The sequence below is a fragment of the Peromyscus maniculatus genome, chromosome 6 (assembly GCF_049852395.1).
Source record: "Peromyscus maniculatus bairdii isolate BWxNUB_F1_BW_parent chromosome 6, HU_Pman_BW_mat_3.1, whole genome shotgun sequence".
NCBI classification, from domain to species: Eukaryota; Metazoa; Chordata; class Mammalia; order Rodentia; family Cricetidae; genus Peromyscus; species Peromyscus maniculatus.
In genome coordinates, this window is record NC_134857.1 from 56,441,776 (window position 1) to 56,455,705 (window position 13,930).

Consider the following 13,930-nt stretch of genomic DNA (forward strand, 5'->3'; position numbering starts at 1 on the left):
GATGCCAGAACAGGGCTTCAGATCTGCTGGAACTAGAGTTGCAGGTTGATGTGAGCTTGTGGGTACTGGGAACCAATCCTGGGTTCTGTGTAAGAGCAGCAAGTGCTCTTAACTGCTGAGATATCTCTCCATCCCCCATAATTCACATTTTAAGTGTATTTAAGACTTCTAAATACTTCTAAGTGGTTAAAATTTCACCATTTATTTTCCAATTAGCCAAGAAGATAGTTGAAATAATAAAAATTGAGACTAATTAAAAATAGTTTAATGGAAGAGAAGGAGAGAGAATTAAAATAGGAGAATATGTGGGTAATGTGTATAATAAACAATATACATGATGTATGAAAAAACAAATTAAAATAGATCAATATTTAAGGTAGATTAGTATAGCTGTTTATTACATGAAATGTTAATGTCAAAACTTCCCAAATAGTTTTATTCTAAAATCATTTGTTAGAAGAAAAAAAAAAACACTATCAAACACTTTAAACCCTACAAGTCACACAACCTTGAGGTAGTACTTATTATGCAGTGATATGGTTGACAAAATGAGAAAATATTAAATAAATTTGATCTTACATTTTTAATGTATGAAATTATTTGTGATAAAAGGAGACATTTTAACATTATTAAGCATATAAAAAGAATAACTATCTACCTGAAATATATTGCATCATTAAAATATTCTAGCTTTCAATTCTTTTGGGCACTCTTAGCAAATAGCAGCAACCTACTATCATTCAGATTAGACTTGACAAAGAAGATTTCAAATGATAGAAAATAATACTTTGTGCATTAAATTAGCTCTCAATTATGTTTGCACACCATTAAGAACAGTAGGAGGGCTGGAGAGATGGCTCAGAGGTTAAGAGCACTGACTGTTCTTCCAGGGGTCCTGAGTTCAATTCCCAGCAACCACATGGTGGCTCACAACCATCTGTAATGAGATTTGGCGCCCTCTTCTGTATACTTAATAAATAAATAAATCTTTAAAAAAAAAATAGGAGGATGACCGGTATTCAATGGGGACAAGTTGAACAGAATGACACATATGTGCCTTGTTGAATAATAAAATTTAATGGATGGAGAGTTGGCTCAACACTTAAGAGCACCTGATGCTCTTTCAGAAGACCTGAGTTCAGTTCCTAGCACCCCATGGTGTCTCACAACCATCCATAATTCTAGTTCATGGGGCATGAAACTCTCTTCTGACTTCCAGGGGCACCAGTCATACATGTGCACAGGCATACATCCAGGCAAAACACGTATACATATAAAATAAAAAAATAAATGAATCTTTAAAAGATAAACTTTGAGAAATCACTGTGGTTTGTCTGTGTTCATAGTTTTACATGTATCATTGTACCAAGGAAGTGGTGAAGGCCAAGATGTCCTTGGATGTGAGTGGGTAGTTTTTGTCTCAGGATGCTACTAGGCATACTCTTGATTTTGGATGCTCTTAATTGCTAATGATGTAATTATGTGTGTATGATTGTGTTTTTCCTTTAGAGGTAAGATCCTTCTACTTCTGTTATATACACATCTTACATGTTTAGGACCACTCTATTTGAGGGTGGTTTCAAAATTCTTTTCTTTGCTCTTCCACTTTTCAATTTAATGTGAATTCTCATCTACTTCACCTAAATAGGTCTGTTGAAAGATTTGGTTTCTCCAAGGGATTTTGATTCTGTCACTCATCTGGCCCTCATCAATGCTGTGTATTTCAAAGGGAACTGGAAATCACAGTTTAGACCTGAAAATACCAGAACGTTTTCCTTCACTAAAGATGATGAAAGTGAAGTACAGATTCCAATGATGTATCAACAAGGAGAATTTTATTATGGTAAGACATTTTTTATGTTTTTTAATTCTTGTAGTATATCAACAAATCTTTTAGAAATATGAAATATTTATTGCTCCAACTCCTTGTGAATATAATTTGGGCTATAGTTCACTTTGCTTGGCTGCATTTCCAAAGGCTTGTCATTAGATCATGACTGAATAGTATAGGTATTGACAGTTTTCCAACATACATCTTTAATTTACAAAGTTAATTACACCTGCAAAGTGCCTTTACTCATCTAAAATTGTCTGATATTGGGCTGGCAAGGTGACTTCCTGAGTTAAGCATTTGCTACATAAGCATGAGTCCTGAGTTTGAATACCCAGCACCCAACCAAAACTGGACCCTGTATTGTGTATCCATAATCCCAGTGCTGATAACCTTGAAATAGGAGATAGACACAGGAGTTTCCCTGAAAACTCATGGCACAGGTACCCATCAGACATAATAGTAAAACAATGCCAGTCTTGGTATCAAATGAAGACGTAGGCAAGGACCTCCATACATGCTACATGACATATCTGTACCTACACGTGTGCGCGCTTGCATACACACATAGACACACACACACACACACACACACACACACACACACACACACACACACTAAAAGTTCTGATCTTGAGTGATAATATTCTAGTTTACTCCACGAAATGATTGCCTTTGTGATAGTTTTTAGCTTTATGGTCTACCAAGAACCTGATTTAGTTTTAAACATTCTTAGTATATATTTTTCTTTTCTAAATTTACTTGTTTGTTTGTGAACTTGTATCCCATGGCTCATGAGTGGACACAGGACAACTGTAGTAAGTTGGTTCTCTTCTTCCACCATATGTGTTCTGAGGAATCATAATAAGATCATTGAACTCAGCAGCAATTGCCTTTCTACTTTTGAACACCCTACCAGCCTCTTGCAAATTTTTCTTTAGAATTTAAATATATAGCGCCAGAGGAATAGTTCATCAGTTAAAACCACTTGCTGTTATTGTAGAAGATTTGGGTTCAATCCCTAGCACCTACAGACCTGCTTGTGACTCCAGCTCCAGGGGATCTGATGCCTCAGATTTGTGTTTGTATGGCTGATGCAAACTGTACTTCATGATGCAATTCAATGTCATTGAATTATTTTCATTGAATTTTTTTGGACTCCTCAGAAGTTTAAGGTATTATTTCCTCTTGAATTAAAATAATTAGTTAAGTCATTAGCAGGAATGTAATTGTATAATGAATATACATTAGAATCAACAGTTTTAACTATGAAAACTATGATGGTTAGTGCCATGTCTAATATCCTTAGGAAAATATCAATAACAGAAATATTATTCTTAGTTTTGATGATAGAGAAAATTTAAAGTAATGACAAAATGGTGTATTCTAAAGACTCTTGCTGTCTGTCTGTCTCTGCCTCTCTCTCTCTCTCTCTCTCTCTCTCTCTCTCTCTCTCTCTCTCTCTCTCTCTCTGTGTGTGTGTGTGTGTGTGTCTATATGTACACATGCATAAGAAATTCTGCTAAATTTATGGAACCCAAAATAAATTTTCTCACTTCTCTAGTTACTGACTTTGAGGACTTTCTTATCACAAACACACTTGATATACAGTATATAATGCTTAGATTTTATTTTAACTGGCAATACTGCTCTTGTGTCTTGTAATTGTGGTGATAGTAGAGTACCCAGCAATACAAATGGTCTTCTTAAAAAGAGAATACTGGAGGGGTTGGGGATTTAGCTCAGTGGTAGAGTGCTTGCCTAGCAAGCACAAGGCCCTGGGTTGGGTCCTCAGCTCTGGAAAAAAAATGAATTTCAAATAAAATATTAAAACTGGTAAATGTCCAAGTTGGTACACCCAACTTGAAGCCAGTGACTTATTTTTAGAATTAGAATTTTCACTATGTTCAATTGAATTATTTTATTTTTTAAATAAAAACTGGTCTGGCAAACATAAAAAAAATAAGATAATTCTGGGAATTCAAAAACAATTACATTTTTGGTGTTGATGATTCCTTTACTTTCAAGGCCTATTTTCAAATAAATAATTTTGCTTTGGATTCCTGAATTTCTTATTTTTAAATATTATTTCCTTTTATTTTAAAAATGATTTATTTTTATGTGTATGAGTGTTTTTCTTTCATGTATGTATGTATGTATGTATGTATGTGTACCATATGTGTGCTGGTCCAGGAGGCCACCAGAAGAGGGCATTTGGAACTCCTGGACACAAAGTTACATATGACTGGGAGCCACTGTGTGGGTGATGGGAACTGAACCCATTTCATCTGTGAGAGTCTTAATTACTGTGCATTTCTCTTGATCCCAACATCTTTTCAAGTGAAGACATAAAAAAAAAAGGTCTGAAATCAGTTTTCTGATATGAACTTTAAAGGCTTTGTTTTGTTTTTAGGGGAATTTAGTGATGGATCCAATGAGGCTGGTGGCATCTACCAAGTCCTAGAAATACCCTATGAGGGAGATGAGATCAGCATGATGCTGGTACTGTCCAGGCAGGAAGTTCCACTGGCCACACTGGAGCCTCTACTCAAAGCCCAGCTGATTGACGAGTGGACAAACTCTGTTAAGAAACAAAAGGTGGAAGTATACCTGCCCAGGTGAGAGCTACTGTGTAGCCCTTTGCATAGCACAATGCTGGGATCCAGAAAAATCTCTTGCCAATGCCTTTGAGTTTTCAGTGTCCTATTCTTTCTCCTCCTCCTCCAATTTCTCCTGCTTCATCATCCTTTCTTCTCTTCTTCATCCTTCTTTTCTCTACCTCTGTTTTTCCTCCTTTGTCTCCTTTTCTTCCTCCATCTCCTCTATCTTCTCTTTCTTCTTTCTCCCTTCTTGTCCTCCTCCTTGATAGTCATTAATACAGACACGATCCTACCCAGAGATGTACATCTACTCTTTGATTTATTAAGCATCCAGCTGGGGAGAAAACCTCTGCCATTATTGGAAGCACTTGCAAACAAGCCACTGTAGTAGATACTGACATATGCTCCTATATAAACAAGAAATATATCTACTCGAAATTTTCCCTGTATCCCAAAGCGTAAGATGTATGCATGGCTTTACTACTGTGACTACTCTTCTCTTGACTCCACCCCAGGGCTCTCAGCAGATCCGTATTTAACAGCATGCTGTTTCCACTTCCCGATAGCTATGCCACATTATGATTACTTTTCCATGTCTGAGTCTCCATTTATATTCCTGCACTGACCTTTAGTGCCCTTTTCCAAGTATTGTTTACTTAGTCTTAAGGGTCATTTGTGATACTCGACCTTCCAGAAAGCCTTCCCTGAACCATGGGCTCACAAGCATAATGAATAATTTAGGCTAGAGAGCAAGATACACTAATTAATAACATATATAATGTGTGTGTACATGGCAGTAAAGTTCTAGGACTCATTTTACATTAAGAAAATTATTCAAGTACTAGTTTCTATAAATACTAAAAGATGATAAATAAATTAATAAAGCTGGAGTATAAAATCTTATTAATTCATATGGATTTCAATTTTGGGAGTTGGCATTTAAAGGTTATATTTTATTTAAGTGCCTACTTTGTCCAAAAACTTAGCTGATGTCTTGCCTATGTAAATGAAGAAGATCTATTTTTATTGATATTTGTAGCAAGAACATTATAAAATCTTCATATATACTGTACCTTGCTTACTCTTCTTATGAAAACCAAAGTAATCATAACCCAAATATTTAAGGTATTTAGTGTGAATCACTTTCCATGATGTAGAAAGATTTTAAAAGTCTATTCTTGAGAAGTAGTCAGTGAATATCTAACAAATGCAAGCAATTTGTTAAAATATAAATTTGATTTTCTATACTTATTTTATGAACAAGGATGTTTTAAACCATAATATTTTATTTATAAACATTAATGATTGAATGTAAAATATTGTCTAAGGTTCAAATTTGTAAACAATTTAATTCATGTTAAAACTCATTCCATGATTTTTATCATGAATTTAATAGTTTTTTATATGATCATACAACAAATTCAATACAGTGTTAATGCTTCAGTAATTAAATTCCATAAGCTAAGTGTAATGTTTCTAAAAGCTTCCATTCTGTGAAGATATAAAGTTCCTTACGGGTATTTTAATAGAATTCTAAATGAGTGCTTAAATATTATACATTCTAATTCATCCACATTCACTAGAAAATGTGTCCTCCAGGTCATGTCTACTGAGAAATAGAATGGGATAGCAGAAGAAAATTTTCATTTTCTAAGAGTTACTCTTCAAGTATGAAATAGTTTAGCTCACTTGTTCTTTTTAATGCCTGTTACTAAACCAGGATCAGCTAACTACCATGTTTCCATTTCTTTAGGGGTTTTATGAACTCTCTCTCTACATGGATGATTCTCAGATTGGGAGGGTAAATACTCAATGGGATAAATTTGATTTTTTTTGTTTGTAACAAAGTGACTGTTTTGAAATGGGTGTTTTTTTGTAGTAATCAATTACAAAGCTCCACATCTGTAGAATTTGGAGCTTGTAAGTGCTTGATAAAAGTAGGGCCTTCTGTGCCCCAATTTAAGCAAAGGTAAAAATGCCTCTACTGGCTAGATTCTAGGTTTACTCAAGGATCAATTTTTAGTGACTCTTGTAGTTTTCATGGGGAGGTATTATTCTAAAAATTCAAGCTTGCATTTCCATAACTACATTCCTGTCCTTCAAGACAGGTACTTTTAATTTCAGCCACACTAGCGTTTACACAGCTGGAATTAAATACCTACCGTCCTTCAAGGTTGTAGAGTAGAAGACTGAGGCTGTGGCTCCGGTGGTAGGATGCTTGCTTAGCATTCCTGAAACACTGGGGTCTACTCCTAGCACTGCATGAACGCTGTATGGTGACACCCACTTTTAATCCCAGCATTCCAGAGGTGGAGCCGGGGGATCAGAAGTTCAAAGTCATCTTCAGCTACGTTCTAAGTATGAGGCCAGAGATCTGTAGGGAATTTGGAAAATTGTGCAGTCAGAAAGACGCAGTTACTATTCTCATTCTCCCCTTTAATCTGTTGGACTTGAGCAAGTGGCTTATCTTATTTACACTTCAAATGTTTTTCTCCTCCTTCTCCTTCTCCTCCTCCTCCTTCTCTTCCTTCTTCTTCTTCCTCTTCTGTATCCTAAAGAAAACAATATTTCCCTCTTGGATTATCTAACATCATGATAAGAAACAGGATAGGGTATGTGAAATGTGTTTGAGGGGAGAGAGTAATAGATAGATATGCTAATAGTCTGTAATAAGAGGTGAGGGGATGACTGAACAGTATTTTTAGTTGCTCACAAGGGACAAAAACAAACAAACAAAAAAACAAAAACAGGAACAGACAACCAGAGATTATTGACAGTTTTTATTAACTTTGAACAAAATCTTAGAAAAAGCTAGATTTCATATACTTGAACTGATTGGGTTTTCCTATTCAAGCTACTATAAACATTAAAATAAATTAGAGACTGAACTGCTGTGGGATGTCTTTCTGTATGCTGTGAATATGTGTTGCTCTGATTGGTTGATAAATAAAATTCTAATTGGCCAGTAGCCAGGCAGGAAGTATAGGTAGGCAAGCAGACTAGGAGAATGCTGGGAAGAGGAAGGGCAGAGTCAGGAGTCACTAGCCAGACACAGAGGAAGCAAGATGACAAGACAAAACTGAGAAAAGGTACCAAGCCACATGGCTAAACATAGATAAGAATTGTGGGTTAATTTAAGTGTAAGAGCTAATGAGTAATAAGTCTGAGCTAATGGCCGAGCAGTTATAATTAATATAAGCTTCTGAGTGATTATTTTATAAGCGGGCCACGGGACTGTGAGGGCTTGATGGGACCCAAGAAACATCTGACTACACTGAACAATTCTATTTCCACAATAAATATTTATATTTTGGTATAAACAATCAATAGAAGTCTAATTTGAAGTAAAAAATATAGTAAATTTCAGTGTTTGGATTAGTATGTTTGATTTACAGAGACTTGTCTCTTGGTCTTTTCTTGGAAACATTAACCTGCCAAATTATTTTTCCCTAGTCATTTGTCTTTACATCTGAGTATTGTTTTTTTTTTTTTTTTTTGGTTTTTCGAGACAGGGTTTCTCTGCGTAGTTTTGCGCCTTTCCTGGAGCTCACTTGGTAGCCCAGGCTGGCCTCGAACTCACAGCGATCCGCCTGGCTCTGCCTCCCGAGTGCTGGGATTAAAGGCGTGCGCCACCACCGCCCGGCCTGAGTATTGTTTTAATAGTTATTTCCTTCTAGTTCTTATGATGTCAGAAATTATGCTAATATAATGTCTAGTGGATGGTTCAGCTTATCTCATTAAAGGCAGAACCTGTTGACTAAAAATGTATGTGCAGCATTTATACTCAGCAAAAGGCAGCAACAGAAAAAGGAAAACATTTCTTTCTGACATATTTTTGTTTTGTTTTTAAAGTATTAAACATTTTTCCTTTATTAAATTAAAAAGGTAAAGGCATGTTCATTCAATATCTCTTCCCAGAATGACTAATAGCATGACTCATTGGTTTATGGAGAGATTATATATTAACAAAAAGGCTTTACCATAGAAACCATTTATATAAAGTTAAGATTCCATTTATGGCTATGATAATTAATGTTTTATTCCTTCTTACAAAGTTGATGCACTTTTGTACATAATAATTCAAAATCCTTTACAAAATAGTCATTTTTTTTGGTTTTCAAAAGCTCTACTGTAATTGTAAAAGCTTATAGTATTGAAGATATATTTGCCTCATTTTCATTGATAAATAATTTCTTGTGATGATATCATGAAAACATGCTTAATTATATGCCTGAGTTTAATATAACCACAGTTATCATTTTTAACATAGCAGTTTCATGGAGTTGAAATGCTTATTTTGTATTAACCATACAGTCAAAATTGCCACTTGTTTAACCTGTCCATGGGGGGCGGGAAATGAAGACCATCAATTGATACTTAAAAACAACAACAAAACCAAGAAAAGAAAAGAAAGAAAGAAAGATCCTGAGTAAATTTGTGGGTAAATCATTATTAGCTTGAAACATCATGGATATTACTTAGTCCACTACAATATTTTGAAAATTACTCATTTATGGATTTAAAAATGCTTTTATATTTGTGTGTGTGTGTGTGTGTGTGTGTGTGTGTGTGTGTGTGTGTGTGTGTGTGTGTATGAATGTGTGAATATCAGAGGATAACTTGCTGGGGTCACTTTTTCCTTCCATCGTTGGTTCTGGGGATCAGGATCAAGTTATCAGGCTTGGTGGAAAGTGCCTTTATCCACTGAGCCATCTCACTGGTCCTCATTTCAAAGTTTGACATAGTATTTGATAATACCTGGCCTCCACGATCCATTGAACTCTCATGCATTGTAATTCTGTGTCCATAGCAAATATTTTTTTTACTCATGAATTTAAATCCTATTGTGATACATCATTTGCTTTGATCCATCCTCTTTTTTATTGAAAATGATCCTGTTTATACAACAGATTCTGATCCTGCTTTCCCCTCTACCAATTCTTCTTAGATCCTTATCCTTCTATCCACACAGACTTTCTAAAAAAAAAAAAAAAACAAAACAAGAATCTCTCTCCTCTCTCTTTCTCACATATTCACACAACCACACTCACACACCCCCATACACACAGAAACCACAGAAAACAAAATATGCAAGCCAAAGACCAATAAGACAAAAAAAATATTCCAAACAAAACAATATAAGACAAAAAAAATCTACAAAAATGCCATCAAGTTCAAGTTCCTTTTCGATTGACCATGACCTACACAGGTCCAAGCCAGATAGGATCCTAGCATTGATAGGGAGAATAGACATGGGTTGCCATACCTAACCGAGAAGCTATCTGTAATTGATACCCACTGGCAAAAGAAAAATTAGTCTTCTTCAATTGTGACTCCCCTATTGTCATAAAAACAATCATATACTTTGTTCAGTGAAAAATCAGTTTTTGCATAATTTACCCACTATAAAATACACTTTTTTTCTTTTTTTTATTATTAAGAAAATTTTGTCACTAACACCCTGAGCATTATAACCTTGTTCCAGGTACGGAACTGTTAACTGAATACTTTCTTCCCATATGTTCTCCAGGTTCACAGTGGAACAGGAAATTGATTTAAAAGACACCTTTAAAGCCCTTGGAGTCACTGAAATTTTCAACAAAGATGCAAATTTGACTGCCATGTCAGGTAAGAAATAATTATCAATTAAAATATTATTCATAAAAAGCTCTTCAAAATAATAATCCTATGTCCATCACTTCTCAAGGATTTCTTATATATAGTTATTACTTACTAAATAAATGAAACAAAAAGTATATTTACTTATACAAACAAAATTATAGATATAGCCATAGATTTTCATATTGCCTGATGTGGGCCTTTTTAGTAGATTCTTTCCAGAACACTTTTTTTATACACCTTCAAATTCTCTATCCCACCTGATAGAATACCTTGTGGAACAGACAAACAATGAATATGCTGATTGAATATCTAAATATATCCCACTGGAATTAGTCATATAGGAAAGATGAAGGAATACCTTCTGCTGTAAGAAACAGACCAAATATTATCTTAAACAGAATAAAAACTACCTAGTGAGATATTGTAAAACTTTTCCTAAGTCTTCAGTAAAACAATGTTTTTTAAAAATTAATTTTAAAGCAGACAGAAAATTAAAAATAACTAGTTGAATTATTGGAAGAAAAAGCATAAAATGTTAGTAACATTCATGCACTTATGATCTTTAAATAATTTTGGGTATAGTTTTAAGTGATCAACCATAATGTATTTATAATTTAAGCTTAATCCTAAATAAATTCTGAATTCTGGAAATATATTCCCCACTTCTGAAATTGCTTACATGTGTACATGTGTGTATGTATATTGTTATGTACATTTACTTTGGGGAGGGGGAGGGAGGAGGAAGGGAGTGGAGAGGAGGAGGAGGAGGAGGAGGAGGAGGAGGAGGAGGAGGAGGAGGAGGAGGAGAGAATCACAGGGTTTACAAAATCCTAGCACTCAAGCTCTTAGAATTAGGATAATGAGGGCTGTTTTTAAGCATCACTCAGATTCTAGCAATGAGCTGAGAATGATATATTTCTGATCTGCTTGACACCATAGCTTCTGCTTCTCATTCAGGGAGCTTGATGCCCTAAGCACCAACAGATATTTTCTGAGAGCCTACTGTATAGATGACCCTGCCTATGCAAGAGAGATGTGTTTTCCTTTAGTAAATGTCTTCAAGGCTCGTGTCCAAATTCTTAGAGCTGTAAGCACCTCATTGGCATAGTCAGGAAGGCCAGATGAGTGGAGACTCGATAAAGATCATCTGGTATCTCTATACCTGAGTCAGAAATATATTCATAGCTAAAGCCTAGCATAACATTCTAATGCTGTCTTCCTTATAAATTTAGAACATTGATCTTACTCTACTGGCTGAGTTCCCACTGGATAATTATAGTCTACTTTCTTTACCGTGATTCCTCACTGTCTCCCAAGCATCCAGGCAGATATTCTACCCAAATATAACACTTGCTGTCACTCAGTCCTGAGGAGTTAGCTCTGCTACGGTGAGTCAATCACTGTGGCCAGTGACTTACAATTTTAGACATAGTTAGGTTCATAAAGTAATGTGTCATTGTTTTTACTACCAGAGACACAGCAAATCATAATGTTTGCTATGAATCAGATGGCTTAGAGATTTGTAATAAGCCTAAAATCTTCCAGAGAGTTTTTAGGAGTCTGTATGCAAAGTGTCTAGTCATTTGATCAAACCTATTAGAAAGAGTTGGCACACAGGAAATGTTTGCTGAAGACTGAAACGGGTTTAGGGATGAAGGGAATGGGGCGGTTTGGGTCCATTTTACAAACTATAGTTCTTGGGAAGTCAGTTCCTAAGCCAGCACTCACCATCTTAAACACCACCCTGCTTAGGCGTTGGATTGCGTGAATGAGTCTGAAGCAAACGGCTTACGATTTGCAGTGAGAATTCTTTGATTGTTAAATTAGCAGTTTGGTTAAACACCAACCAATCCTCCTTTCTCCCTCCCTTTTTACCTTCCTCTCTCTCCATTTCTCTTCCCTCTCCCCTTATCTCTCTCCTTCATTAATGTATGAACCATTCATTTGTTTGCCTCTGCTTCATGTAACTTCAGTGTGGTTTCTCTGCCTTGTTTATTTGAGCATCATATGCTCTACCTCCCATGGTTCAAATCCTTTCTAGATGACTAATTTTTCACATCTCCAAATAACACAAAACCTTGATAAATAGAGATTCCATAGTTATTAGTGGCCTTCACAAGGATTCAATAGAAATATTTGCATGCATTTAGTTAATATTTTCTACTTTCTCAAGGTTTATGGGGGTGTTAATGACATATAATGTGAATGATATTTCATGCTGTGTCTGTTATTTTCATAAAACAGATGCTAGTGAGGCAAATGTGTAAGAAAAGTACTATGTTATAAATCTAAGAAAAACTTACCTGCCCCAAAGAAAGAAGCATGATGAGTTTTAAAACTTTTGTTTATTTTTATGTGTAAGGGCGGTCAGCATGAACATACATTCGTGTACCACATGTATGCACTGCCCACTAAAGCCAGAAGAAGGTGGCAGATCTTCTGGGACCGGAGTTATAGAAAGTTGTTGGCTGCCATGTGGATGCTGGGAATCAAATCTGGGTACTTTGGAAGAGCAATTACTGCTTCTTATCACTGAGCCATGGCTCCAGCCCTAAAGCATGGAGGGCTTATGGGGAGAAAGACATAGCTGCCTAATTTAATATATGAAAGACCGAAAGAACCGTTAACAGCGGTTCTCAGGAAGGTCAAATGTCCTTTCCACCTCCACCAGGGAAGAGTCAGCGACAGCTCAAGACATGCTTGTGTATCACAATGGGAAACTGTCCTAGTCTCCAGTTAGAGGCTGGTTACGCCTCTGGACATCTGCAATGCATAGCGCAGGCTCCCACAACGGCTAACCGCCCGACCTTAAATGTCAGAAGTGGCTAGAGGATGGGAAGCCATGGGTTAGAGAAAATGTGCCGAAAGTCAAAGGAGACCCCTGGCAAAGGACAGAGGAGAATGGGTATAGAAATCTCTGAATGTGTATAGAAAGGAGTGTCTGAACGTTGAGAATCATTTCAGCTAGACTCACTGCCCAGCAAGCCACTGGGATTATCCGTCTCTTCCTCTCAGAGCTGGGGCGATGAGTGTATTGTGCCACATCTGGCTTTTTCACGTGGGTACTGGGGATCAGAACTCAGGTTCTCATGCTTGTGTACAGCATGCACTTTACCCATAAAGTCATCTAACCAGCCCAGAATTTTCATTTCTTGCAGAGCTCAGTACTACTTGGGATGTTACCTTGTCAACAAAAAATTTTACTTAAAGTTTTTTTTTTTTTTTTTTTTTTTGAGACAGGTTTTCTGTGCAGTTTTGGTGCCTTTCCTGGAATTTGCTCTGTAGACCAGGCTGGCCTGGAACTCAGAGATCCATCTGGCTCTGCCTCCCGAGTGCTAGGATCAAAGGCATGCTTCACCACTGCCAGGCTTAAAGTTTTAAAAAAACTATTTAAGAAACAATAATAGTATGAACCTGTAAATTTGAAAGCATTCAAAGAACTGTTGTAAAAATGGTAGATTCTTAAATCACACATGGAGAGACAAACAAACCACCTGCATCGCCTCCTTTCGCTTCAGGGGAAACTGAGTGACTTGAAATCCTTCACTACGACTTCTTGGAGAGGCTCTTCATTTTTATCCCCTTGAATCCACTCTTGTGGGAATGCTTCTCACCGTTGCCCTAGGCTACTTCAATACTCTGCGAAATGGTTTCCAATCCTCTCTAACCTAATCTGTTGTGTCTTCCCCTGCCAAGATTAATCACTTTAATATTCACTGTCAGACACATTACATCGCCGGCTCAAAGCTTCCTTTGCTTTGCAGGTCACTGTCCCCTGTCCACAGGGGACAGAGAGCTCCTCCCTCTAAAGTTTAGTTCTTCTCCTTAGCTTGTGCTCTGGCCACTCTGAACACTTGTTCTGCCTGTCTCCCCAGCT

At 36.4% G+C, this 13,930-nt stretch overlaps 1 protein-coding gene across 2 annotated transcripts in view; it reads left to right on the forward strand.

The window, feature by feature from the left end:
• The window catches only part of Serpini1 (serpin family I member 1), an 81,263-nt gene that overhangs the window by 54,522 nt on the left and 12,811 nt on the right, over nucleotides 1–13,930 (forward strand). For both annotated transcript variants that reach the window (XM_015990008.3, XM_006972662.4), the window contains exons 4-6: nucleotides 1,649–1,843; nucleotides 4,245–4,449; nucleotides 9,962–10,059. In XM_015990008.3, coding sequence (XP_015845494.1) covers nucleotides 1,649–1,843; nucleotides 4,245–4,449; nucleotides 9,962–10,059 — 498 coding nt within the window. The remainder of the gene's footprint in view (nucleotides 1–1,648; nucleotides 1,844–4,244; nucleotides 4,450–9,961; nucleotides 10,060–13,930) is intronic.